Source organism: Rhinoraja longicauda, chromosome 2 (genome assembly GCF_053455715.1).
Source record: "Rhinoraja longicauda isolate Sanriku21f chromosome 2, sRhiLon1.1, whole genome shotgun sequence".
NCBI lineage: Eukaryota > Metazoa > Chordata > Chondrichthyes > Rajiformes > Arhynchobatidae > Rhinoraja > Rhinoraja longicauda.
Genome location: NC_135954.1, coordinates 4,879,346 through 4,904,739, shown reverse-complemented (window position 1 = coordinate 4,904,739; position 25,394 = coordinate 4,879,346). Strand labels below are relative to the sequence as shown.

The 25,394-nt window shown below is 50.3% G+C and overlaps 1 protein-coding gene across 1 annotated transcript in view; it reads left to right on the top strand.

Moving 5' to 3' along the window:
• tmem170b (transmembrane protein 170B) overlaps positions 1-23,959 on the top strand; it is a 33,857-nt gene extending 9,898 nt beyond the window's left edge. The window contains exons 2-3 of the mRNA XM_078414371.1: positions 19,016-19,186; positions 23,377-23,959. Of these exons, the coding sequence (XP_078270497.1) occupies positions 19,016-19,186; positions 23,377-23,507 (302 nt within the window). The 3' untranslated portion in view covers positions 23,508-23,959. The remainder of the gene's footprint in view (positions 1-19,015; positions 19,187-23,376) is intronic.
• The last annotated feature ends 1,435 nt before the right edge of the window (positions 23,960-25,394 follow it).

Sequence of the window (25,394 nt, the reverse complement as noted above, 5' to 3'; positions counted from 1 at the left end):
AGCTGCTGCCTCACAACGCCAGAAACTCAGGTTCGATCCCGACTACGGGCGCTGTCTGTACGGAGTTTGTACGTTCTCCCCATGACCTGTGTGGGTTTTCTCCGAGATCTTCGGTTTCCTCCCACACTCCAAAGGCAATGGTAGGTTAATCGGCTAGGTATAAATGTATACTTGTAAATTGTCCCTGGTGTGCGTGTGTAGCATAGTGTTAGTGTGCGTGGATCGCTGGTCGGCGCGGACTCGGTGGGCAGAAGGGCCTGTTTCCGTGCTGTATCTCTAAACTAAACTAAACTAAAATCAATGTGGTATGCGATAGTATTGTTTTTGTATGTGTAGAAAGGAACTGCAGATGCTGGTTTACACCGAAGTTAGACACAAAATGCCGGAGTAACTCAACGGGACAGGCAGCATCTCTGGAGAGAAGGAATGGGTGACGTTTCGGGTCGGGACCCTTCTTCAGACTGAAGAGGTCGTGCAGCGTAGGTTTACTAGGTTAATTCCCGGAATTGCGGGACTGTCATATGTTGAAAGATTAGAGCAACTAGGCTTGTATACACTGGAATTTAGAAGGATGAGAGGAGATCTTATCGAAACGTATAAGATTATTAAGGGGTTGGCCACGTTAGAGGCAGGAAACATGTTCCCAATGTTGGGGGAGTCCAGAACAAGGGGCCACAGTTTAAGAATAAGGGGTAGGCAGTTTAGAACGGAGATGAGGAAAAACTTTTTCAGTCAGAGAGTTGTGAATCTGTGGAATTCACTGCCTCAGAAGGCAGTGGAGGCCAATTCTCTGAATGCATTCAAGAGAGAGCTAGATAGAGCTCTTAAGGATAGCGGAGTCAGGGGGTATGGGGAGAAGGCAGGAACGGGGTACTGATTGAGAATGATCAGCCATGATCATATTGAATGGCGGTGCTGGCTCGAAGGGCCGAATGGCCTCCTCCTGCACCTATTGTCTATTGTCTATTGACCCGAAACGTCACCCATTCCTTTTCTCCAGAGATGCTGCCTGTCCCGCTGAGTTACTCCAGCGTTTTGTGTCTACCTTCGATTTAAACCAGCATCTGCCGTTATTTTCCTATCCATTTATTTTGAATTCGGTCTTGTTCATCTCCACGAAAAGCCTAAAACAAAAGGCCCTTCAGACCATTGTACTTTGCCCAATAAAACCCTACCCGCTTCTGACGACAGCTTCCTTTTAGATTTGGACATCAAAGAGTGAGAGTATTTTTAAACGTGTGAACTTTAAAGCATTTAACAAACGACGCCTTTGGCTGGTTGTTCCAGAAGTTAAAAAATCCACCGCTTTCACGGGGACTATCGCAACGTTTATGAAACGTTCTTACAGGTACTTGGATAGGACAGGTTTGGAGGGATATGGGCCAAACACAGGCAGGTGGGACTGGTGTAGATGGGACATGTTGGTCAGCCTGGGCAAGTTGGGATGAAGGGCCTGTTTCCACACTGTATCACTCTATGACTGAATCCCATGGATCTTTAATCTTTCTGAATCCAAATTTTTAGTTTCAATTTCAGATGACCTGAAATTGTCGCGTGTACCGAGGTACAGTGAAAAGCTTTTGTTGCGTGCTAACCAGCCAGCGGAAAGACAATACATGATTACAGTCGAGCCGTCCACAGTGGACAGATACATGATAAGGGAATAACGTTTAGTGCGAGGTAAAGTTTGATCAAAGATTGTCCGTTGGCCTCCTGTGGGGTAGATGGGAGGTCAGGACCGCTCTCTAGTTGGTGAGAGGACGGTTCAGTTGCCTGATAACAGCTGGGAAGAAACTGTCCCTGAATCTGGAGGTGTGCGTTTTCACACTTCTGTACCTCTTGCCCGATGGGAGAGGGGAGAAGAGGGAGTGACCGGGTGAGACTGGTCCTTGATTGTGCTGCTGGCCTTGCCGAGGCAGCGTGAGGTGTAGATGGAATCAATGGAAGGGAGGTCGGTTTGTGTGATGGTCTGGGCTGCATCCACAATTCTCTGCAACTTCCTGCTGGATGTTTTCAAGAGAGGGTTAGATTTTGCTCTTCGGGCTAACGGAGTCAAGGGGTATGGGGGGAGAGCAGGAACGGGGTTCTGATTGTGGATGATCAACCACGATCTTATTGAATGGCGGTGCTGGCTCGAAGGGCTGAATGGCCCTCTCCTGCACCTATTTCCTATGTTTCTAATTTTTTTAAAAATACGTGCTGCGTAGATTCTCAGACAGAAATCCCGCAATGCACAGCTCAAGTTAACTTGTGCGAGTGTGCAGATGTCATTGGAGTTTAACATGGAAAAGATTTAGCTGGTCACTACACAGGATGTGAATGATCAGCCATGATCACATTCAATGGCGGTGCTGGCTCGATGGGGCCGAATGGCCTCCTCCTGCACCTATGGTCTATTGTCTACACAGGATCTATGCTGGTTATTTACAGAAGGGTACGGCGCTGGTACAGACCCTTGGTTCATAAGTGATAGGAGCAGAATTAGGCCATTCGTCCCATCGAGTCTACTCCGCCATTCATGGCTGATCTATCTCTCCCTCCTAACCTCATTCTCCTGCCTTCTCCCCATTCAAGAGAGAGCTAGATAGAGCTCTTAAGGATAGCGGAGTCAGGGGGTATGGGGAGAAGGCAGGAACGGGGTACTGATTGAGAATGTCAGCCATGATCACATTGAATGGCGGTGCTGGCTCGAAGGGCCAAATGACCTCCTCCTGCACCTATTGTCTATTGTCTATTGTCTATAACCCCCGACACCCGCACTAATCAAAAATCTATCTATCTCTGCCTTAAAAATATCCATTGATTCGGCCTCCACCGCCTTCTGTGGCAGTGAATTCCACAGATTCACCACCCTCTGACTGAAGAAATTCCTCCTCATCTCCTACCTAATGGAACGCCCTTTAATGCTGATGTTGTGACCTCTGGTCCTAGACTCTCCCACTAGTGGAAACATCCTCTCCACAACCACTCTATCCAGGCCTTTCACTGTTCAGTAAGCTCAGCACGGATATTGTGGGCCGAAGGGCCTGTTCCTGTGCTGTGCTGTTCCTTGTTCTATAAATAACTAGCTGAGTCCTTTTGACGGTAGGCTAGAATGACATTTGCAAGATCTCTCAATTGAAATTGAACAAAGCTCTGTGGTTTTTCTTGGCAAGAATGCCTAGTACAACACAATAATAAAACCTTAACCCCCTGTGTAAAACTAAACCTGCCCTGCACATTCGGGTGCCAACTATCTCACTCCCAAATAAGGGACAATGTGATGTCACTGACCCGCGCCGCATGTGACCTCACCCAGCCAGCGGCCACGTGCTCCCGCTCCACCAATTGTGGCCGCCCGGGCCGGGAAGCGGGTTGCTACGCAACCTTTGTTAGGTGGCGCACGGGCCTCTGGGCCTACACTGTCCGGGCCCACGCTGTCCGGGCCCACGCTGTCCGGGTCCACTCTGTCCGGGCCCACTCTGTCCGGGCCCACGCTGTCCGGGCCCACGCTGTCCGGGCCCACGCTGTCCGGGCCCACGCTGTCCGGGCCCACACTGTCCGGGCCCACGCTGACCGGGCCCACGCTGTCCGGGCCCACTCTGTCCGGGCCCACGCTGTCCGGGCCCACGCTGCCCGGGCCCACGCTGACCGGGCCCACGCTGACCGGGCACACGCTGACCGGGCCCACGCTGACCGGGCCCACGCTGTCCGGGCCCACGCTGTCCGGGCCCACTCTGTCCGGGCCCACGCTGTCCGGGCCCACTCTGTCCGGGCCAACGCTGTCCGGGCCCCTACACTGTCCGGGCCCACTCTGTCCGGGCCCCTACACTGTCCGGGCCCACGCTGTCCGGGCCCACTCTGTCCGGGCCCACGCTGTCCGGGCCCACTCTGTCCGGGCCCCTACACTGTCCGGGCCCCTACACTGTCCGGGCCCACTCTGTCCGGGCCCACTCTGTCCGGGCCCACGCTGTCCGGGCCCACTCTGTCCGGGCCCACGCTGTCCGGGCCCACTCTGTCCGGGCCCCTACACTGTCCGGGCCCCTACTCTGTCCGGGCCCCTACACTGTCCGGGCCCACTCTGTCCGGGCCCACTCTGTCCGGGCCCACGCTGTCCGGGCCCACTCTGTCCGGGCCCACGCTGTCCGGGTCCACGCTGTCCGGGCCCACGCTGTCCGGGCCCACGCTGTCCGGGCCCACGCTGTCCGGGCCCACGCTGTCCGGGCCCACTCTGTCCGGGCCCACTCTGTCCGGGCCCACTCTGTCCGGGCCCCTACACTGTCTGGGCCCCTACACTGTCCGGGCCCCTACACTGTCCGGGCCCCTACACTGTCCGGGCCCACGCTGTCCGGGCCCACGCTGTCCGGGCCCACGCTGTCCGGGCCCACTCTGTCCGGGCCCACTCTGTCTGGGCCCACTCTGTCCGGGCCCCTACACTGTCCGGGCCCCTACACTGTCCGGGCCCCTACACTGTCCGGGGCCCACGCTGTCCGGGCCCACGCTGTCCGGGCCCACTCTGTCCGGGCCCACTCTGTCCGGGCCCACGCTGTCCGGGCCCACTCTGTCCGGGCCCACTCTGTCCGGGCCCCTACACTGTCCGGGCCCACGCTGTCCGGGCCCACGCTGTCCGGGCCCACACTGTCCGGGCCCGCGCTGTCCGGACCCACGCTGTCCGGGCCCACACTGTCCGGGCCCACTCTGTCCGGGCCCACGCTGTCCGGGCCCACACTGTCCGGGCCCACGGCGCCCCCCCCAGGCCTAATACGGGACAAGGACGATCCTGTACGGGACAAACCAATTTAGCCCACCTGCCTTCATTTGGTCCATATCCCTCCAAACCTGTCCTATCCATGTACCTGTCTAACTGTTCCTTTAAAGTTGGGATAGTCCCAGCCTCAACTGCCTCCTCTGGCAGCTCGTTCCATACACCCACCACCCTCTGTGTGGAAAAGGTTGCCCCTCAGATTCCTATTAAATCTTTTCCCCTTCACCTTGAACCTATGTCCTCTGGTCCTCGATTCCCCTACTCTGGGCAAGAGACTCTGTGCGTCTACCCGATATATTCCTCTCATGCCTCAGCCTCAAATTACAGCAAGACAATTTAGAAACTAAATCTAGCAGCAAATGTTTTGAATGTGATAATGTTGCGGCTTTTTGTGTTGTTCAGCTCTAAAGAGATGGATCTATGCGGGTCAGACCAAAGTGCGGCACGGTGGCGCAGCGGGTAGAGCTGCTGCCTTACAGCGCCAGTAGAGTTGCCAACTTTCGTACTCCCAAATAAGGGACAAGATGACATCACGGCCCCACGTGACCTCACCCAGCCAGCGGTCCCGCCCCACCAATGGCGGCCGCCCGGGCCGGGAGGCAGGTTGCTAAGCAACCTCTGTCAGGCGGCCCCAGGGCCTATACTGTCCTGGCCTACAGCGGCCCCCGGGCCTACAGTGCCCGGGCCTACAGCGCCCCCTGGGCCTAATACGGGACAAGGGCGGTCCCGTACGGGACAAAACAATTCAGCCCAATATACGGGATGTCCCGGCTAATACGGGACAGTTGGCAACCCAAAGCCCCAGAGAGCCGGGTTCGATCCTGCCTACGGGTGTTGTCTGTACAGAGTACGGGCGTACAGCGTAGGTTTAATAGGTTAATTCCCGGAATGGCGGGACTGTCATATGTTGAAAGACTGGAGCGACTAGGCTTGTATACACTGGAATTTAGAAGGATGAGAGGGGATCTTATCGAAACATATAAGATTATTAAGGGGTTGGACACGTTAGAGGCAGGAAACATGTTCCCAATGTTGGGGGAGTCCAGAACCAGGGGCCACAGTTTAAGAATAAGGGGTAGGCCATTTAGAACGGAGATGAGGAAAAACATTTTCAGTCAGAGAGTTGTGAATCTGTGGAATTCTCTACCTCAGAAGGCAGTGGAGGCCAATTCTCTGAATGCATTCAAGAGGGAGCTAGATAGAGCTCTTAAGGATAGCGGAGTCAGGGGGTATGGGGAGAAGGCAGGAACGGGGTACTGATTGAGAATGATCAGCCATGATCACATTGAATGGCGGTGCTGGCTCGAAGGGCCGAATGGCCTCCTCCTGCACCTATTGTCTATTGAGTTTGTACGTTCTCCCCGTGACCTGCGTGGGTTTTCTCCGGGTGCTCCGGTTTCCTCCCGCACTCCAAAGACGTGCAGGTTTGTCGGTTAATTGGCTTGGTGTGAGTGTAAATTGTGCCTAGTGTGTGTCGGATAGTGTAAGTGTGCGGGGATCGCTGGTCGACGCGGACTCAGTGGGCCGAAGGGCCTGTTTCAGTGGGCCGAAGGGCCTGTTTCCGTGCGGTATCTTTAAACTAACACTCAAAACGAAACTAGAACGTAAACGAAACGTGCCGCCCACATCTCCTTTAGCTTAAAATTAGAACAGGACAATTTAAAAACCAAATCAGGCAGCAGTTTTTTTCAAAGTTGTGATGTTTTTGCAGCTTTGTGTGGCCGTTCAGCTCGGCGCAGATAGATTGTTTTGAGAGGCGTTGGAATAGGCTCCCAGCACAGGACTTTTGTTTCTGCTGCACAATGAAATCTGATGATACAACAGATGAATACTATAGAGACAAACACAAGTACAATAATTACAGAGAAAAATACTGTGGGAGCTTGGAACGCGCTGCCAGAGATGGTGGTGGAGGCAGATACGATAGTGGTGCCTAAATTCCATAGACATGGACATAGACAATAGGTGCAGGAGGCCATTTGTCCCTTTGAGCCAGCACCGCCATTCATTGTGATCATGGCTGATCATCCACAATCAGTAACCCGTGCCTGCCTTCTCCCCATATCCCCTGATTCCGCTAGCCCCTAGAGCTCTATCTAACTCTCTTTTAAATCCATCTAGTGAATTGGCCTCCACTGCCTTCTTTTAGTTTAGAGATACAGCGCGGAAACAGGCCCTTCGGCCCACCGGGTCCGCGCCGCCCAGCGATCCCCGCAAATTAACACTGGGACAATTTTTACATTTACCAAACCAATTAACCTACAAACCTGCACGTCTTTGGAGTGTGGGAGGAAACCGAAGATCTAGAGAAAACCCACACAGGTCACGGGGAGAACGTACAAACTCCGTACAGACGGCACCTGTAGTTGGGATCGAACCTGAGTCTCCGGCGCTGCATTCGCTGTAAAGCAGCAACTCTACCGCTGCGCCACCGTGTCGGTATGGTAAGAATTCCACAAATTCACAACTCTCTGGGTGAAAAAGTTGCTTCTCACATCAGTTTTAAATGGCCTCCCCTTTATTCTAAGACTGTGGCCCCTGGTTCTGGACTCGCCCAACACTGGGAACATCTTTCCTGCATCTAGCTTGTCCAGTCCTTTTATAATTGTATACGTCTCTATAAGATCCTCTCTAATCCTTCTAAACTCCAGTGAATACAAGCCCAGTCTTTCCAATCTTTCCTCGTATGACAGTCCCGCCATCCCGGGGATTAACCTGGTGAACCTACGCTGCACTGCCTCAATAGCAAGGATGTCCTTCCTCAAATTAGGAGACCAAAACTGCACACAGTGCTCCAGGTGCAGTCTCACTAGGGCCTTGTACAACTGCAGAAGGACCTCTTTGTTCCTGTACTCAAATCCTCTCGTTATGAAGACCAACATACCATTAGCTTTCTTCACTGCCTGCTGTACCTGCATGTTTATTTTCAGTGACTGGTGTGCAAGGACACCCAGGTCTCATTGCACTTCCCTTTTTCCTAACTTGACACCATTGAGATAAAAATCAGGCATTTAGATAGACGCAGGGATATGGATCGTGAAGGCAGATGAGATTAATTTATCGTTGAACCATGTTAGATGCTGATAGTGTAGGCCGAAGGGCCTGTTCCTGTTCCTTATGTACTGCTCTGTGTTCTGTTTATGCTCCTATTTAACTGCGCAGAACTCTGGTTTTAAGATGGCACGGTGGCGCAGCGGTAGAGTTGCTGCCTCACAGCGCCAGCGACAAGGGTTCGATCCCGACTATGGCTGCTGTCTGTACAGAGTTTGTACGTTCTCCCCGTGACCTGCATGGGTTTTCTCCGGGCGCTCCGGTTTTCTCCCACGCTCCAAAGACGTGCAGGTTTGAAGGTTAATTGGCTTCGGTAAAAATTGTAAATTGCCCCAAGTGTGTGCAGGATAGTGTTGGTGTGCGGAGATCGCTGGGCGGCGCGGGCTCGGTGGGCCCAGAGGCCTGTTTCCACGCTGTTTCTCTAAGCTTAGTAAACTTAAACTAAACTTAACTGAAACTAAACTGCAGTTTTCAAGAGAGAGCTAGATAGAGCTCTTAAGGATAGCGGAGTCAGGGGGTATGGGGAGAAGGCAGGAACGGGGTACTGATTGAGAATGATCAGCCATGATCACATTGAATGGCGGTGCTGGCTTGAAGGGCCGAATGGTCTCCTCCTGCACCTATTGTCTATTTGTAGGTTAATCTTCCCTCTGTAAATTGCCCCCAGTGTCTGGGGAGTGGATGAGAAAGAGGGATAATACAGGACTAGTGTGAACGGTTGTTTAATCGATGGTCAGTGTGGACTCAGCTTGTGTGTCTGTGAGAGTGAGTCAGAGACAGAGAGAGAGAGACACAGAGAGAGAGAGAGAGAGAGAGAGAGAGAGTGTGTGTGTGTGAGACAGAGAGAGAGACAGAGAGAGAGAGAGAGACAGTGTGTGTTTGAGAGCGAGAGACAGAGAGTGTGTGTGTGAAAGAGAGAGAGACAGAGAGAGTGTGTGAGAGAAAGAGACAGACAGAGAGACAGAGTGTGTGTGAGAGAGAGAAACAGAGAGTGTGTGAGTGTGAGAGAGTCAGAGAGACAGAGTGAATGTGTGTGAGAGAGACAGAGAGTGTGTCAGAGAGTCAGAGAGACAGAGTGTGTGTGTGAGAGAGAGATAGAGTGTGTGTGTGAGAGAGACAGAGTGTGTGTGAGAGAGAGACAGACAGAGAGTGTGTGTGAGAGAGAGAGAGAGTCAGAGAGTGTGTGAGAGAGAGAGAGAGAGAGTCAGAGAGTGTGTGTGAGAGAGAAACAGAGAGTGTGTGTGAGAGACAGACAGAGTGTGTGAGAGAGAGAGAGAAACAGAGAGTGTGAGTGTGTGAGAGAGTCAGAGAGACAGAGTGAGTGTGTGAGAGAGAGACAGAGAGACAGTGTGTGTGTCAGAGAGAGTCAGAGAGACAGAGAGAGAGACAGAGTGTGTGTGAGAGAGAGAGAGAGTCAGAGAGACAGAGAGAGAGACAGTGTGTGTGTGAGAGAGAGACAGAGTGTGTGTGTGTGAGAGAGGTCTGCTTCCACGCTGTATCCATAAAACATCTCGAAGAACATGCGCTTGTGTGTGTCAACCGACTTAAGCTGGCTAATTGGATCATTCCTTGAGTTTCAGGTTGATGTAATTGGTTCTGAGGGGTTGCTGCTTAGTCCAGCTGTCTTTCTAATAAACCATTTCACCCTTTCCAAAGGCTGTATATCCTTTACAGTTTATTGTCACGTGCACCGAGGTACAGTGAAAAGCTTTTGTTGCGTGCTCTCCAGTCAGCGGAAAGACAACACACGATGACAATCGAGCCATTTACCGTGTGTAGATGCATGATAAGGGAATAACGTTTAGCAAGGTAAAGCCAGCAAAATCCGATCAAGGAAAGTCCAAGTTTTGTAGGAAAATAACGGCAGATGCTGGTACAAATCGAAGATATCACAAAATGCTGGAGTAACTCAGTCTGAAGAAGGTTCTCGACCCGAAACGTCACCCATTCCTTCTCTCCTGAGATGCTGCCTGACCTGCTGAGTTACTCCAGCATTTTGTGAATAAATACCTTCGGAGTAACTCAGCAGGTCAGGCAGCATCCAGGATAGATGGAGTACTGTGTGTAGTTTTGGTCTCCAAATTTGAGGAAGGATATTCTTGCTATTGAGGGCGTGCAGCGTAGGTTTACTAGGTTAATTCCCGGAATGGCGGGACTGTCGTATGTTGAAAGACTGGAGCGACTAGGCTTGTATACACTGGAATTTAGAAGGATGAGAGGAGATCTTATCGAAACGTATAAGATTATTAAGGGGTTGGACACGTTAGAGGCAGGAAACATGTTCCCAATGTTGGGGGAGTCCAGAACAAGGGGCCACAGTTTAAGAATAAGGGGTAGGCCATTTAGAACGGAGATGAGGAAAAACTTTTTCAGTCAGAGAGTTGTGAATCTGTGGAATTCACTGCCTCAGAAGGCAGTGGAGGCCAATTCTCTGAATGCATTCAAGAGAGAGCTAGATAGAGCTCTTGAGGATAGCGGAGTCAGGGGGTATGGGGAGAAGGCAGGAACGGGGTACTGATTGTGAATGATCAGCCATGATCACATTGAATAGCGGTGCTGGCTTGAAGGGCCGAATGGCCTCCTCCTGCACCTATTGTCTATTGTCTGTTATCAATGAGGTAGATAGTAGTTCAGCACTGCTCTCTGGTTGTGGTAGGATGGTTCAGTTGCCTGATAACAGCCGGGAAAAAACTGTCCCTGAATCTGGAGGTGTGTGTTTTCACGCGTCTGTACCTCTTGCCCGATGGGAGAGGGGAGAAGAGGGAGTGGCCGGTGTGAGACTGGTCCTTGATTGTGCTGCTGGCCTTGCCGAGGCAGCGTGAGGTGTAGATGGAGTCAGTGGAAGGGAGGTTGGTTTGTGTGATGGTCTGGGCTGCTGTGTCCACAACTCTCGCGGTCTTGGATGGAGCTGTTCCCAAACCGTGCTGTGGTGCGTCCCGATAAAATGCTCTCTACGGCGCATCTGTAGAAGTTGGTGAGAGTTGTTGGGGACGTGCAAAACTTCCTGAGCCTTCTGAGGAAGTAGAGGCGTTGGTGTGCTTTATGTTCTGGAAGGGGAAGTTTAAAACCTAAAGCATTTACATAGAAATTAAGCAGAACAGGCCCTTGTAAATAAATTTAAAAATAGCACTGACTTAGAGGCTGAAAGGCAAAAACTATTTTCAGGTTAGTACTGAGCACTAGTCTTGTGTTCTAACATATGATGAGCGTTTCGTCGGCACTGGGGCCTGTACTCGCTGGAGTTTAGAAGGATGTGGGGGGACCTCATTTAAAGGCTTGGATAGAATAGTGAAAGGCCTGGATAGAGTGGATGTGGAGAGGATGTTTCCACTAGTGGGAGAGTCTAGGACCAGAGGGCACAGCCTCAGAATTAAAGGACGTACCTTTAGAAAGGAGATGAGGAGGAATTTCTTCAGTCAGAGGGTGGTGAATCTGTGGAACTCATTGCCACAGACGGCTGTGGAGGCCAAGGCAATGGAATATTTTTAAAGTGGAGATCGACAGATTCTTGATTAGTACGGGTGTCAGGGGGTGTCGGGGAGAAGGCAGGAGAATGGGGTTGAGGGGGAAAGATAGATCAGGCATGATTGAATGGCGGAGTAGACTCGATGGGCCATAGAAACATCGAAAATAGGTGCAGGAGGAGGCCATTTGGCCCTTCGAGCCAGCACCGCCATTCATTGTGATCATGGCTGATCATCTACAACCAGTAACCCATGCCTGCCTTCTCCCCATAACCCTTGATTCCACCAGCCCCTAGAGCTCTATCTAACTCTCTTTTAAATTCACCCAGTGAATTGGCCTCCACTGCCCTCTTTGGCAGAGAATTCCACAAATTCACAACTCTCTGGGTGAAAAAGTTTCTTCTCACCTCAGTTTTAAATGGCCTCCCCTTTATTCTTAGACTGTGTGGCCCCTGGTTCGGGACTCCCCCAACATTGGGAATATGTTTCCTGCATCTAGCTTGTCCAGTCCTTTCATAATTTTATACGTCTCTATAAGATCCCCTCTCATCCTTCTAAACTCCAGTGAATACAAGCCCAGTCTTTCCCAATTTTCCTCGTATTGTCTTTCCACTGACTGGATAGCACGCAACGAAAGCTTTTCACTGTACCTCGATACACGTGACCATAAACTAGACTGGACTGCTGTGGGAGAGCGGGGAGATTTGGGGTGAGACCGGACATTGGAAGTGAGTGGATAAATAAAAGGTGGATTTAGCAGTAAAACCTCCCGTTCTTTGTCACTGGTACAAAGGAAAGTTCCAGCCAGGAATGGCAGCTTGTTCAATGCCTTGCCACAGTGTCATGTTTGTGTTTTTGGATCAATGGAATTCTTTTCCAGTGTGGTAATGAGGGGAGACATATACAGTGTGTCTAACTTGCCCGCAAGGCAGATTCTACAAACCGCAATGAGTTTGCACACAAAATCTATTTTTAAAGTTGGTGGATGCTTCAACATGAACAGATATAGACAATAGCCAATAGACAATAGGTGCAGGAGGAGGCCATTCGGCCCTTCGAGCCGGCACTGCCATTCAATGTGATCATGGCTGATCATTCTCAATCAGTACCCCGTTCCTGCTTTCTCCCCATACTCCCTGACTCCACTATCCTTAAGAGCTCTATCTAGCTCTCTCTTGAATGCATTCAGAGAATTGGCCGCAGAGAATTGAGGCAGAGAATTCCACAGATTCACAACTCTCTGACTGAAAAAGTTTTTTCCTCATCTCAGTTCTAAATGGCCTACCCCTTATTCTTAAACTGTGGCCCTTGGTTCTGGTCTCCCCCAACATTGGGAACATGTTTCCTGCCTCTAACGTGTCCAACCCCTTAATAATATATCGAAGAAAGCCTTTAGAGTCATAGAGTGATACTGCGTGGAAATGGGCTTCTCAGCCCAACTTGCCCACACCGACCAACATGTCCCATCTACATTAGTCCCACCTGCCTGCGTTTGGTCCATATCCCTCCAAACCTGTCCTATCCATGTACCTGTCTTAACTGTTTCTTAAATGCTGGAGTAGTCCCAGCCTTCTGTTCTTCAAACAGCTGCAGCCACTCAGAGACGGGCAGTTTCATAAGTGATAGGAGCAGAATTAGGCCATTCAGCCCATCGAGTCTACTCCGCCGTTCAATCATGGCTGATCTGTCTCTCCCTCCTAACCCCATTCTCCTGCCCTCTCCCCATAACCCCCTGACACCCGCACTAATCAAGAATCTGTCAATCTCCGCTTTTAAAATATTCCATTGACTTGGCCCCCACAGCCGTCTGTGGCAAAGAATCCCACAGATTCACCACCCTCTGACTGAAGAAATTCCTCCTCTTCTCTGTCCCAAAGGTACGTCCTTTAATTCTGAGGCTGTGGCCTCTGGTCCTAGACTCTCCCACTGGTGGAAACATCCTCTCCACATCCACTCTATCCAGGCCTTTCACTATTCTGTACATTGCTAAGAGGTCCCCCCTCATCCTTCTAAACTCCAGCGAGTACAGGCCCAGTGCTGTCAAACGCTCCATTTTACGTTTAGAAGTTGGAATGTCTAGAAAACAACGTTGTGAATCTGTGGAATTCTCTGCCACAGAAGGCAATGGAGGCCAATTCACTGGATGGATTTAAAAGAGAGTTAGATCGAGTTCTAGGGGCTAGTGGAATCAAGGGATATGGGGAGAAGGCAGGCATGGGTTACTGATTGTGGATGATCAGCAATGATTACTGGCTCAAAGGGCCAAATGACCTCCTCTTGTGCCTATTTTCTATGTTTCTAATAGTCTAGGCCCACGGAGTCCAGGCCGACATCGATCACCCGTTTACACAAGTCAAGTCAAGTGTATTTGTCCCATACACATACACGATGTGCAGTGAAATGAAAGTGGCAATGCCTGCGGATTGTGCAAAAAAAGTTACAATTACAGCATAAAAATTTAAATTAATACAGAAAAAAATGTAGTCCCTGGAGATATAATAGTTAACAGTCCTGATGGTCTGTGGGAAGAAACTCCATCTCATCCTCTCCGTTTTCACAGCGTGACAGCGGAGGCGTTTGCCTGACCGTAGCATCTGGAACAGTCCGTTGCTGGGGTGGTAGGGGTCCCCCATAACGTTGCTCCCCCAAAACGTCACCCATTCCTTCTCTCCCCTGAGATGCTGCCTAACCTGCTGAGTTACTCCAGCATTTTGTGAATAAATACCTTCGATTTGTACCAGCATCTGCAGTTATTTTCTAACACAAGTGTTATGTTATCTCACTTTCCCACCTCCTCCCTGCACCCTAGGGGCAAATTACAGAGGGCCAATTAACCGACAAACCCGCACGTTTTTGGGATGTGAGTGGGAACTGGAGCACGGTGGCGCGGCGGTAGAGTTGCTGCCCTACAGCACCAGGGACCCGGGTTCGATACTGTCTCTGGGAGCGATGCCCTTCGGCCCACCGAGTTCTCCCCGCCCACCAGCGATCCCCGCACGCTAACACTATCCCGCACGCTAACACTATCCTACACGCACTAGGGACAATTTAGAATTTTTATCAAAACCAACAAACTTTAGAGTGTGGGAGGAAACCTGAGCACCTGGGGAAAACCCACGTGGTCACGGGGAGAACGTACAAACACCGTAGAGACAGCATTCGTAGTCGCAATCAAACCCGGGTCTCTGGCGCTGCATTCGCTGTAAGGCAGCAACTCTACCGCTGCGCCACCGCGCCCTGACGCTGCCTGACCCGCTGAGTTACTCCAGCACTCTGTGAAACGTCACCTATCCGTGTTCTCCAGAGATGCTGCCTGACCCGCTGAGTTACTCCAGCACTCTGTGAAACGTCACCTATCCACGTTCTCCAGAGATGCTGCCTGACCCGCTGAGTTACTCCGGCATTTTGTATGTTTTTTTTGTAAACTAACATTTGCAGTTCCTTGTTCCTGCAATTTAAAAACAAAATGATAACAAACCTTGCTGCTTATACGACTTCCTGGGGGAACTTCCAGAGTTTATTGACCGCCCTGACTGAGAGTTTAGTTTAGTTTAGAGACACAGCGCGGAAACAGGCCCTTCGGCCCACCGTGTCCGCGCCGACCAGCGATCCCCGCACACTAACACTATCCTACACACACTAGGGACAATAAGAGTCAAGAGTGTTTTACTGTCAAATGTCCCAGATAGAACAATGAAATTCTTACCTGCCACAGCTCAACAGAATAAGAAAACATAGCACACTGTAAATAATAATAATAATAATACTAGACTAAGCGGACCCGTTGGGCCCATTCCTCGTAGAGGGGGGACAGGAAAGGGGAGACGGTGTGACTGAGTGAACCCTGGACCCAAAGCCTCTCCTGTATTGGTGCAGCACCCTCTCCTCCCCCCTTCCCCTTCCCCCCCTATTCCCCTCCACCCCCTCCCTCCTCCCCCTCCCCCCCCCCATCCACCCTCCCTTCACCCTCTCCCTCCCCCCCTCCCCTCCTCCTCGCCCCCCCTATCCACCCTCCCTTCACCCTCTCCCTCCACCCCCCCCTCCCCTCCCCCTCGCCCCCCCTATCCTCCCTCCCTTCACCCTCTCCCTCCACCCCCCCTCCCCTTCCCCTCCCCCCCCCACACTCCATCCTCCTCAACCCCCTTATCCTCCATCCTCCCACCTCCCCCCCCCCCCCCTTCCCTCCCTAGGAGATAGATTTAAACTTTAAAATGTGAATAACTTTAAAAATATAACACCGATTTCAATGAAACTACTAGCATTACCATTAAAACAATGACGGTGAGTAAGGTGGGTCTAAAATTGTCACGCTATTGTGGACCATTTTGGCTGTTGTTCGATCACAAACAGACAAACAAACGAGAGTTTTAGTATATAGATTAGTCTATTGTAGTTCGGGGCTTATTTGGGGGTTGCGGTGTTTAACAGCCTGATGGCTGTGGGGAAGAAGGTGTTCCTGAACCTGGACGTTACGGTTTTCAGGCTCCTGTACCTTCTTCCCGATGGCAGGGGTGGGATGAGAGCGTGGCCAGGGTGGTGTGGGTCTCTGGAGATGCTGGCTGCCTTTGTGAGGCAGCGACTCCTGTAAATCACAATAAGAAGGCAAATGCAATGCTAGCATTTATTTCGAGAGGACTAGAATATGCAAAACAGGGATGTAATGCTGAGGCTGTATAAGGCGCTGGTCAGACCGCATTTGCAGTATCGTGAGCAATTTTCAGCCCCGTATCTGAGGAAGGATGTGCTGGCTCTGGAGTGGGTCCAGAGGAGGTTTACAAGAATGAGTGGGTTAAGTGCGGCACGGTGGCGCAGCGGTAGAGTTGCTGCCTTGCAGCGAATGCAGCGCCGGAGACTCGGGTTCGATCCTGACTACGGGCGCCGTCTGTACGGAGTTTGTACGTTCTCCCCGTGACCTGCGTGAGTTTTCTCCGAGATCTTCGGTTTCCTCCCACACTCCAAAGACGTGCAGGTTTGTAGGTTAATTGGCTGGGTAAATGTAAAAATTGTCCCTAGTGTGTGTAGGATAGTGTTAATGTGCGGGGATCGCTGGGCGGCGCGGACCCGGTGGGCCGAAGGGCCTGTTTCTGTGCTGTATCTCTAAATCTAAAACATACGATGGCCGTTTGTCGGCACTGTGCCTGTACTCGCTGGAGTTTAGAAGGATGAAGGGGTACCTTATTAAAACTTACCGAATAGAGTAAGGCCTGGATAGAGTGGATGTGGAGAGGATGTTTCCACTAGTGGGAGAGTCTAGGACCAAAGGTCACAGCGTCAGAATTAAAGGAGTTTCTTTAAGGAAGGAGACGAGGAGGAATTTGGCCAGAATTGGCTCGAAGGGCCGAATGGCCTCCTCCTGCACCTGTTTTCTATTTTCTATGAATTTCTTTAGTCAGAGGGTGCTGAATCTGTGGAATTCCTGGCCACAGATGGATATTCTTAAGGCAGAGATTGATAGATTCTTGATCAGTACGGGTGTCAGGGGTTGTGGGGAGAAGGCAGGAGAATGGGGTTAGGAGGGAGAGAATGATCGATCAGCCATGATTGTACGGCGGAGTAGACCTGATGGGCCGAATGGCCTCATTCTGCTCCTATTGCTCCTGAACTTATGACCTAGAAACCTGCATGTCTTTGGAGTGTGGGAGGAAACCGAAGATCTTGGAGAAAACCCACGCAGGTCACGGGGAGAACGTACAAACTCCGTACAGACAGCACCCGTAGTCAGGATGGAACCCGGGTCTCCGGCGCTGTGCAGCAACAACTCTACCGCTGCGCCCGGGGTCAGGCAGAATCACTGGAGAACGTGTCTCAGACTGGGTCTGAAGAGGGGTCCCGACCTGAAACATGTGTGGTGTACAAAATCATGAGAGGAATAGATCGGATAGACGCACAGAGTCTCTTGCCCAGAGTAGGGGAATCGAGGACCAGAGGACATAGGTTTAAGGTGAAGGAGAAAAAATTTAATAGGAATCCGAGGGGTAACTTTTTCACACAGAGGGTGGTGGGTGTATGGAACAAGCTGCCGGAGGAGGTAGTTGAGGCTGGGACTATCCGAATGTTTAAGAAACAGTTGGACAGGTACACGGATAGGACAGGTTTGGAGGGATATGGACCAAACGCGGGCAGGTGGGACTAGTGTAGATGGGACATTGTTGGCCGGTGTGGGCAAGTTGGGCCGAAGGGCCTGTTTCCACACTGTATCACTCTAAGACTGTTATGTTTTTCTGAAACTGGACACCATGTCCTTTTTTCAAAGTCAAAATCTGCAGTTCCTTGCATCTTAAAACTAGTGTCTTGTTTAAAACTGAGGTGAGATGAAACTTTTTCACCCAGAGAGTTGTGAATTTGTGGAATTCTCGGCCACAGAGGGCAGTGGAGGCCAATTCACTGGATGAATTTAAAAGAGAGTTAGATAGAGCTCTAGGGGCTAGCGGAATCAAGGGATATGGGGAGAAGGCAGGCACGGGTTACTGATTATCATATCATATCATATCATATATATACAGCCGGAAACAGGCCTTTTCGGCCCACCAAGTCCGTGCCGCCCAGTGATCCCCGTACATTAACACTATCCTACACCCACTAGGGACAATTTTTTTTTTTTACATTTACCCAGCCAATTAAGCTACATACCTGTACGTCTTTGGAGTGTGGGAGGAAACCGAAGATCTCGGAGAAAACCCACGCAGGTCACGGGGAGAACGTACAAACTCCTTACAGTGCAGCACCCGTAGTCAGGATCGAACCTGAGTCTCCGGCGCTGCATTCGCTGTAAAGCAGCAACTCTACCGCTGCGCTACCGTGCCGCCCTTTGTGGATGATCAGCCATGATCACATTGAATGGCGGTGCTGGCTCGACGGGCCGATTGGTCTCCTCCTGCACCTATTATCTATATTTCCAGGAAAATAACTGCAGATGCTGGTACAAATCGAAGGTATCACAAAATGCTGGAGTAACTCAGCAGGTCAGGCAGCATCTCTGGAGAGAAGGAATGGATGATGTTTTGGGTCGAGACCCTTCTTCAGACTGAATTCAGAGTTAGACCATTCGGCCCATCAATAGACAATAGGTGCTGGAGGAGGTCATTCAGCCCTTCGAGCCAGCACCACCATTCAATGTGATCAATGGCTAATAATTTTCAATCAGTACCCCGTTCCTGCCTTGTCCCCACAACCCCTGACTCCGCTATCCTTAAGAGCTCTATCTAGCTCTCTCTTGAATGCATTCAGAGAATTGGCCTCCACTGCCTTCTGAGGCAGAGAATTCCACAGATGCACAACTCTCTGACTGAAAAAGTTTTTCCTCATCTCTGTTCTAAATGGCCTACCCCTTATTCTTAAACTGTGGCCCCTGGTTCTGGACTCCCGCAACATTGGGAACATGTTTCCTGCCTCTAATGTGTCAAATCCCTTAATAATCTTATATGTTTCGATAAGATCCCCTCTCATCCTTCTAAATTCCAGTGTATACAAGCCTAGTCGCTCCAGTCTTTCAACATATGACAGTCCCGCCATTCCGGGAATTATCTTAGTAAACCTACGCTGCACGCCCTCAATAGCAAGAATATCCTTCCTCAAATTTGGAGACCAAACCTGCGCACAGTACTATATCTCTCCTCCTGCACCCATGTTTCCATGTTTCCAAGTCGTACTCCGCCGTTCAGTCACGGCTGATCTATCTTCCCCCGTTCAGCCACGTTTAGTTTTGGTGTAGCGCGGAAACAGAAGGTCTAAGCTTCCGCGTGTGTTCTCCCCGCAGAGATGTGGTACTGGGTGTTCCTCTGGGCCCTCTTCTCCTCGCTCTTCGTCCACGGAGCCGTCGGCCTCCTGATGTTCGTCATGCTGCAGAGGCACAAGCACGGGAGGGTCGTCTCCGTGGTGGCCGTGCTGGTGGGCTTCCTAGCGTCCGTTACCGGAGGAATGATCACAAGTAGGTCGCTGCAACCCGGGTGGGCGGGTGGGGCAAGAGTACGGACGGTTACCGTAATAGCACAGAACAGAATTCAGAATTCAGAATCAAAATTCAGAATCAGAATTCAGAATTCAGAATCAGAATTCAGAATTCAGAATTCAGAATCAGAATTCAGAATCAGAATTCAGAATTCAGAATCGGAATCAGAATTACCTTTATTTGACATCCAAAAAACAGGTCTTTTGGACGAGATGTCGTCACCCACAGTCCAACAATAGAGCAATAAAAATAAGCAAATTACGCAACCCCAATCAAAGTGACAGCCAAGATGACCCAAAACGTCACGACACGATGCTTTGTTTTCCTTAGAAACATAGAAAATAGGTGCAGGAGGAGGCCGTTCAGCCCTTCGAGCCAGCACCGCCATTCATCGTGATCATGGCCGATCATCCACAATCACTAACGACGTGCCTGCCTTCTCCCCATATCCCTTGATTCCACTACCCCCTAGAGCTCTATCTAACTCTCTTTTAAATTCATCCAGTGAATTGGCCTCCACTGCCCCCTGTGGCAGAGAATTCCACAAATTCACAACTCTCTGAGTGAAAACGTTTTTTCACACCTCAGTTTTAAATAGCCTCCCCTTTATTCTTAGACTGTGTGGCCCCTGGTTCTGGACTCCCCCAACAATGGGAACATTTTTTCCTGCATCTTGCTTGTCCAGTCCTTTTTATAATTTTATATGTTTCTATAAGATCCCCTCTCATCCTTCCAAACTCCAGCTAAACTCCGGCTATTAACCAAAATAACCCCAACAGCCTGCTATTCCGAATCTAGGATGTGAAAGGTTCATTTCTAAGATGGAGTTTGACAGATTATCGATTAGTACGGGTGTCAGGGGTGATGGGGAGAATGGGATTGAGAGGGAAAGATAGATCAGCTATGATTGAATGGCGGTGTAGACCTGATGCACGGTGGCGCAGCGGTAGAGTTGCCGCCTCACGGCGAATGCTGCGCCAGAGACCCGGGTTCCATCCCGACTACGGGTGCTGTCTGTACGGAGTTTGTACGTTCTCCCCGTGACCTGCGTGGGTTTTCTCCGGGTGCTCCGGTTTCCTCCCGCACTCCAGAGACGTGCAGGTTTGTAGGTTAATTGGCTTGGCGTAAATGTAAACATTGTCCCTAGTGGGTGTAGGATGGTGTTAATGTGCGGGGATCGCTGGGCGGCGCGGACCCGGTGGGCCGAAGGGCCTGTTTTTCCGCGCTGTATCTCTAAACTTTATTTATCCCAGGAGGGAAATGGATCTGCCAACAGTCATAGAACACAAACACAAAATACATGAAACGTGAAATTAAAGTGACGCGTGGAAAGGCTTGGGGGATAGACAATAGGTGCAGGAGGAGGCCATTCGGCCCTTCGAGCCAGCACCGCCATTCAATGTGATCATGGCTGATCATTCACAATCAGTACCCCGTTCCTGCCTTCTCCCCATACCCCTGACTCCGCTGTCCTTAAGAGCTCTATCTAGCTCTCTCTTGAAAGCATCCAGAGAATTGGCTTCCACTGCCTTCTGAGGCAGAGAATTCCACAGATTCACAACTCTCTGAGTGAAAAAGTTTTTCCTCATCTCCGTTCTAAATGGCCTACCCCTTATTCTTAAACTGTGGCCCCTTGTTCTGGACTCCCCCAACATTGGGAACATGTTTCCTGCCTCTAACGTGTCCAATAGACAATAGACAATAGGTGCAGGAGTAGGCCATTCAGCCCTTTGAGCCAGCACCGCCATTCAATGCGATCATGGCTGATCACTCTCAATCAGTACCCCGTTCCTGCCTTCTCCCCATACCCCCTCACTCCGCTATCCTTAAGAGCTCTATCCAGTTCTCTCTTGAAAGCATCCAACGAACTGGCCTCCACTGCCTTCTGAGGCAGAGAATTCCACACCTTCACCACTCTCTGACTGAAAAAGTTCTTCCTCATCTCCGTTCTAAATGGCCTACCCCTTATTCTTAAACTGTGGCCCCTTGTTCTGGACTCCCCCAACATTGGGAACATGTTTCCTGCCTCTAATGTGTCCAATCCCCTAATTATCTTATATGTTTCAATAAGATCCCCCCTCATCCTTCTAACAAGCCCAATCGCTCCAGCCTTTCAAGATACGACAGTCCCGCCATTCCGGGAATTAACCTAGTGAACCTACGCTGCACTCCCTCCATAGCAAGAATATCCTTCCTCAAATTTGGAGACCAAAACTGCACACAGTTCTACAGGTGCGGTCTCACCAGGGCCCGGTACAACTGTAGAAGGACCTCTTTGCTCCTATACTCAACTCCTCTTGTTATGAAGGCCAACATTCCATTGGCTTTCTTCACTGCCTGCTGTACCTGCATGCTTCCTTTCATTGACTGATGCACTAGGACACCCAGATCTCGTTGAACTCCCCCTCCTCCTAACTTGACACCATTCAGATAATAATCTGCCTTTCTATTCTTACTTCCAAAGTGAATAACCTCACACTTATCTACATTAAACTGCATCTGCCATGTATCCGCCCACTCACACAACCTGTCCAAGTCACCCTGCAGCCTTATTGCATCTTCCTCACAATTCACACTACCCCCCAGCTTAGTATCATCTGCAAATTTGCTAATGGTACTTTTAATCCCTTCGTCTAAGTCATTAATGTATATCGTAAATAGCTGGGGTCCCAGCACCGAACCTTGCGGTACCCCACTAGTTACTGCCTGCCATTCCAAAAGGGACCCATTTATCCCCACTCTTTGCTTTCTGTCTGTCAACCAATTTTCTATCCATGTCAGTACCCTACCCCCAATACCATGTGCTCTAATTTTGCCCACTAATCTCCTATGTGGGACCTTGTCGAAGGCTTTCTGAAAGTCGAGGTACACCACATCCACTGACTCTCCCCTGTCAATTTTCCTAGTTACATCCTCAAAAAATTCCAGTAGATTTGTCAAGCATGATTTCCCCTTCGTAAATCCATGCTGACTCGGAATGATCCTGTTACTGCCATCCAAATGCTCAGCAATTTCGTCTTTTATAATTGACTCCAGCATCTTCCCCTACGACAGTCCCGCCATTCCGGGAATTAACCTAGTAAACCTACGCTGCACGCCCTCAATAGCAAGATTGTCTTTCCTCAAATTCTTCTGCGCTCCATGGAATGGAGACCCAGACTGTTCAACCTCTCCCTATAGCTCAGGCCCTCTAGTCCTGGCAACATCCTCGCTCCTATGACTAGGCCCCTCAGGGCGGCCGACTTGGGGCCACTGACTATCCCGCGGTCTAGGCTTAAACTCAGGGGTGACCGCGTTTTGCAGTTGCAACTCCTGGACTGTGGAACAGCATCTCTCTCCCCATCAGAACAGCCCCCTCCATCGACTCCTTTAAGTCCAGGCTCAAAACCTATTTCAACTCCCTAGCGTTTGAGGCCCTCTGAGGGGCCGCTGTGAACTGTTTATGTATGTGCTGTTATGTTTGTGTGCCATTGTACGTTCGTTTTAGAAACATAGAAACATAGAAAGTAGGTGCAGGAGTAGGCCATTCGGCCCTTCGAGCCTGCACCGCCATTCAATATGATCATGGCTGATCATCCAACTCAGTATCCCATACCTGCCTTCTCTCCATACCCCCTGATCCCTTTAGCCACAAGGGCCACATCTAACTCCCTCTTAAATATAGCCAATGAACTGGCCTCAACTACCTTCTGTGGCAGAAAATTCCACAGATTCACCACTCTCTGTGTGAAAATAAACGTTCTCATCTCGGTCCTAAAAGACTTCCCCCTTATCCTTAAACTGTGACCTCTTGTTCTGGACTTCCCCAACATCGGGAACAATCTTCCTGCATCTAGCCTGTCCAACCCCTTAAGAATTTTGTAAGTTTCTATAAGATCCCCCCTCAATCTTCTAAATTCCAGCGAGTACAAGCCGAAGTCTTTCTTCATATGAAAGTCCTGCCATCCCAGGGATCAATCTGGCGAACCTTCTCTGTACTCCCTCTATGGCAAGGAGGGTTTTCTTTGTACCTGAACTGATGTGCAGCACTTTGGTCAACGAGGGTTGTTTTTAAATGTGCTTTACAAGTGACATTGACTTGACTTCACATGACCTTTGATCGTACGTTGCCATCTGACGACAACTTACGGACGTTCTCTCTCTCTCTCTCTCTCTCTGTGCGTGTGCAGGTGCGGCGGTGGCGGGAGTATACCGGGTGGCGGGCAAGACCATGGTTCCACTTGAAGCTCTGGTCTTCGGGGCTGGACAGACGCTACTGACGGCGGTCATCTCCTTTTCCCGGATCCTGGCCACCCTATGAGGGATGGGGTGAGGAGGAAGGGGGGTGCCGAACCTCCCCCTTCCCCCCAGCGAGTATTTCCCACCCCCCCAACCCGGGCTCTTTTCGACGCGAGGAGAAAAACATGCAGCGGGGCGAGAAAAAAACCGAAAAAGAGAGGAGTTGTTTTGTTTTAGACGGGCGTGAAGTTGGCTCAAAGGGGATGGCGAGTGGGCAGAGAAGGCGGCAGCTGCTGTTTAATGTGCCCTCTGCCGTGAATGGAGGGCGTGCGTGAAGATTACCCACAAGCCCGTGGAGCCTCGCGAGCTGAATAACCCTGTGCTGCCAGCCACCGATGGTACTGGACAACAGTGGTGACTGGTACACACTTGTGCAGCTACACTCTAAACCTGCAGGGACAGCAGTGGTATTGTGCCAAACACGGACATTTTTAAAACGTTATTTATTTTTTTTGCAAATGTATTGAGGCAAAAATTAAATTCTTCTGGGAGGAGGGAGGGAGGGGGGGGGGGGTGGGGTGGGGGAGAGGGGAGGGTTATTTACAACTGCATATGCATCAGATTTCAAGTCTTACATACAGTCCCTTCGCTCCAACAACTCAACGTAACTCAACAGTGTGGACGCTGGTTTACAAGTGAAGATGGAAGCAAAATGCCGGAGTAACTCAGCGGGGACAGGCAGGAGCATCGCTGGAGAGAAGGAACGGGGTGACGTTTTGGGTCGAGACCCTTCTTCAGACTGAGAGACTCAGAAGGCAGTGGGGGCCAATTCTCTGAATGCATTCAAGAGAGAGCTAGATAGAGCTCTTAAGGATAGAGGAGTCAGGGGGTATGGGGAGAAAGCAGGAACAATACAACACAACACAATACAATATATCTTTATTGTCATTGTACAGGGGTACAACGAGATTGGGAATGCGCCTCCCATACGATGCAATAATTTAATTCGCTAGTCAGTATTAATTTAGACAACCCAATGAAACAAATTGGAACAGTTTTGAAACAGAATAAAGTGCAAGTAGATCTGTGCCGGATCACTGTGCGAGACTGGGGTACTGATTGAAAATGATCAGCCATGATCACATTGAATGGCGGTGCTGGCTCGAAGGGCCGAATGGCCTCCTCCTGCACCTATTGTCTATTGAGAGTCGGGAGGAGAGGGGAACGAGAGGGGTGAAAAGGTTCAGGGCACAAAGCCCACAGCCAACAATGGATCATTGTGGGCCCCACCTTTCCCATGATCATCGTTGCTTTTTTTTGCAGATTTTCCACTCTTTTGTTCCACATTACCATTCCCCTCTCCCCTCTCTCTCCCTCCTCGGTCTGAAGAAGGGTCTCGACCCGAAACGTCACCCGTTCCTTCTCTCCAGAGATGCTGCCTGTCCCGCTGAGTTACTCCAGCATTGTGTGTCTGAAAGTACAGTGTGATGAGGTATGTGCACATTGAAGACTAGAAATCGCAGGTGATTTAATACTTTGCCGTTATTACCATTGCTGCTTTTACATGCTAGAGACCAAACTTCCTTTCTGTTCATTGTTGCTCCGCTTTGTTTCAGTTCAGTTCATTGTCACGTGTACCGAGGTACAGTGAAAAGCTTTTGTTGCGTGCTATCCAGCCAGCGGAAAGACAACAATGTATTCAGAGAATTGGCCTCCACTGCCCTCTGAGGCAGAGAATTCCACAGATTCACAACCCTCTGACTAGGTTTGTATACACTGGAATTTAGAAGGATGAGAGGGGATCTTATCGAAACGTATAAGATTATTAAGGGGTTGGACACGTTAGAGGCAGGAAACATGTTCCCAATGTTGGGGGAGTCCAGAACCAGGGGGCCACAGTTTAAGAATAAGGGGTAGGCCATTTAGAACAGAGATGAGGAAAAACCTTTTTAGTCAGAGAGTTGTGAAT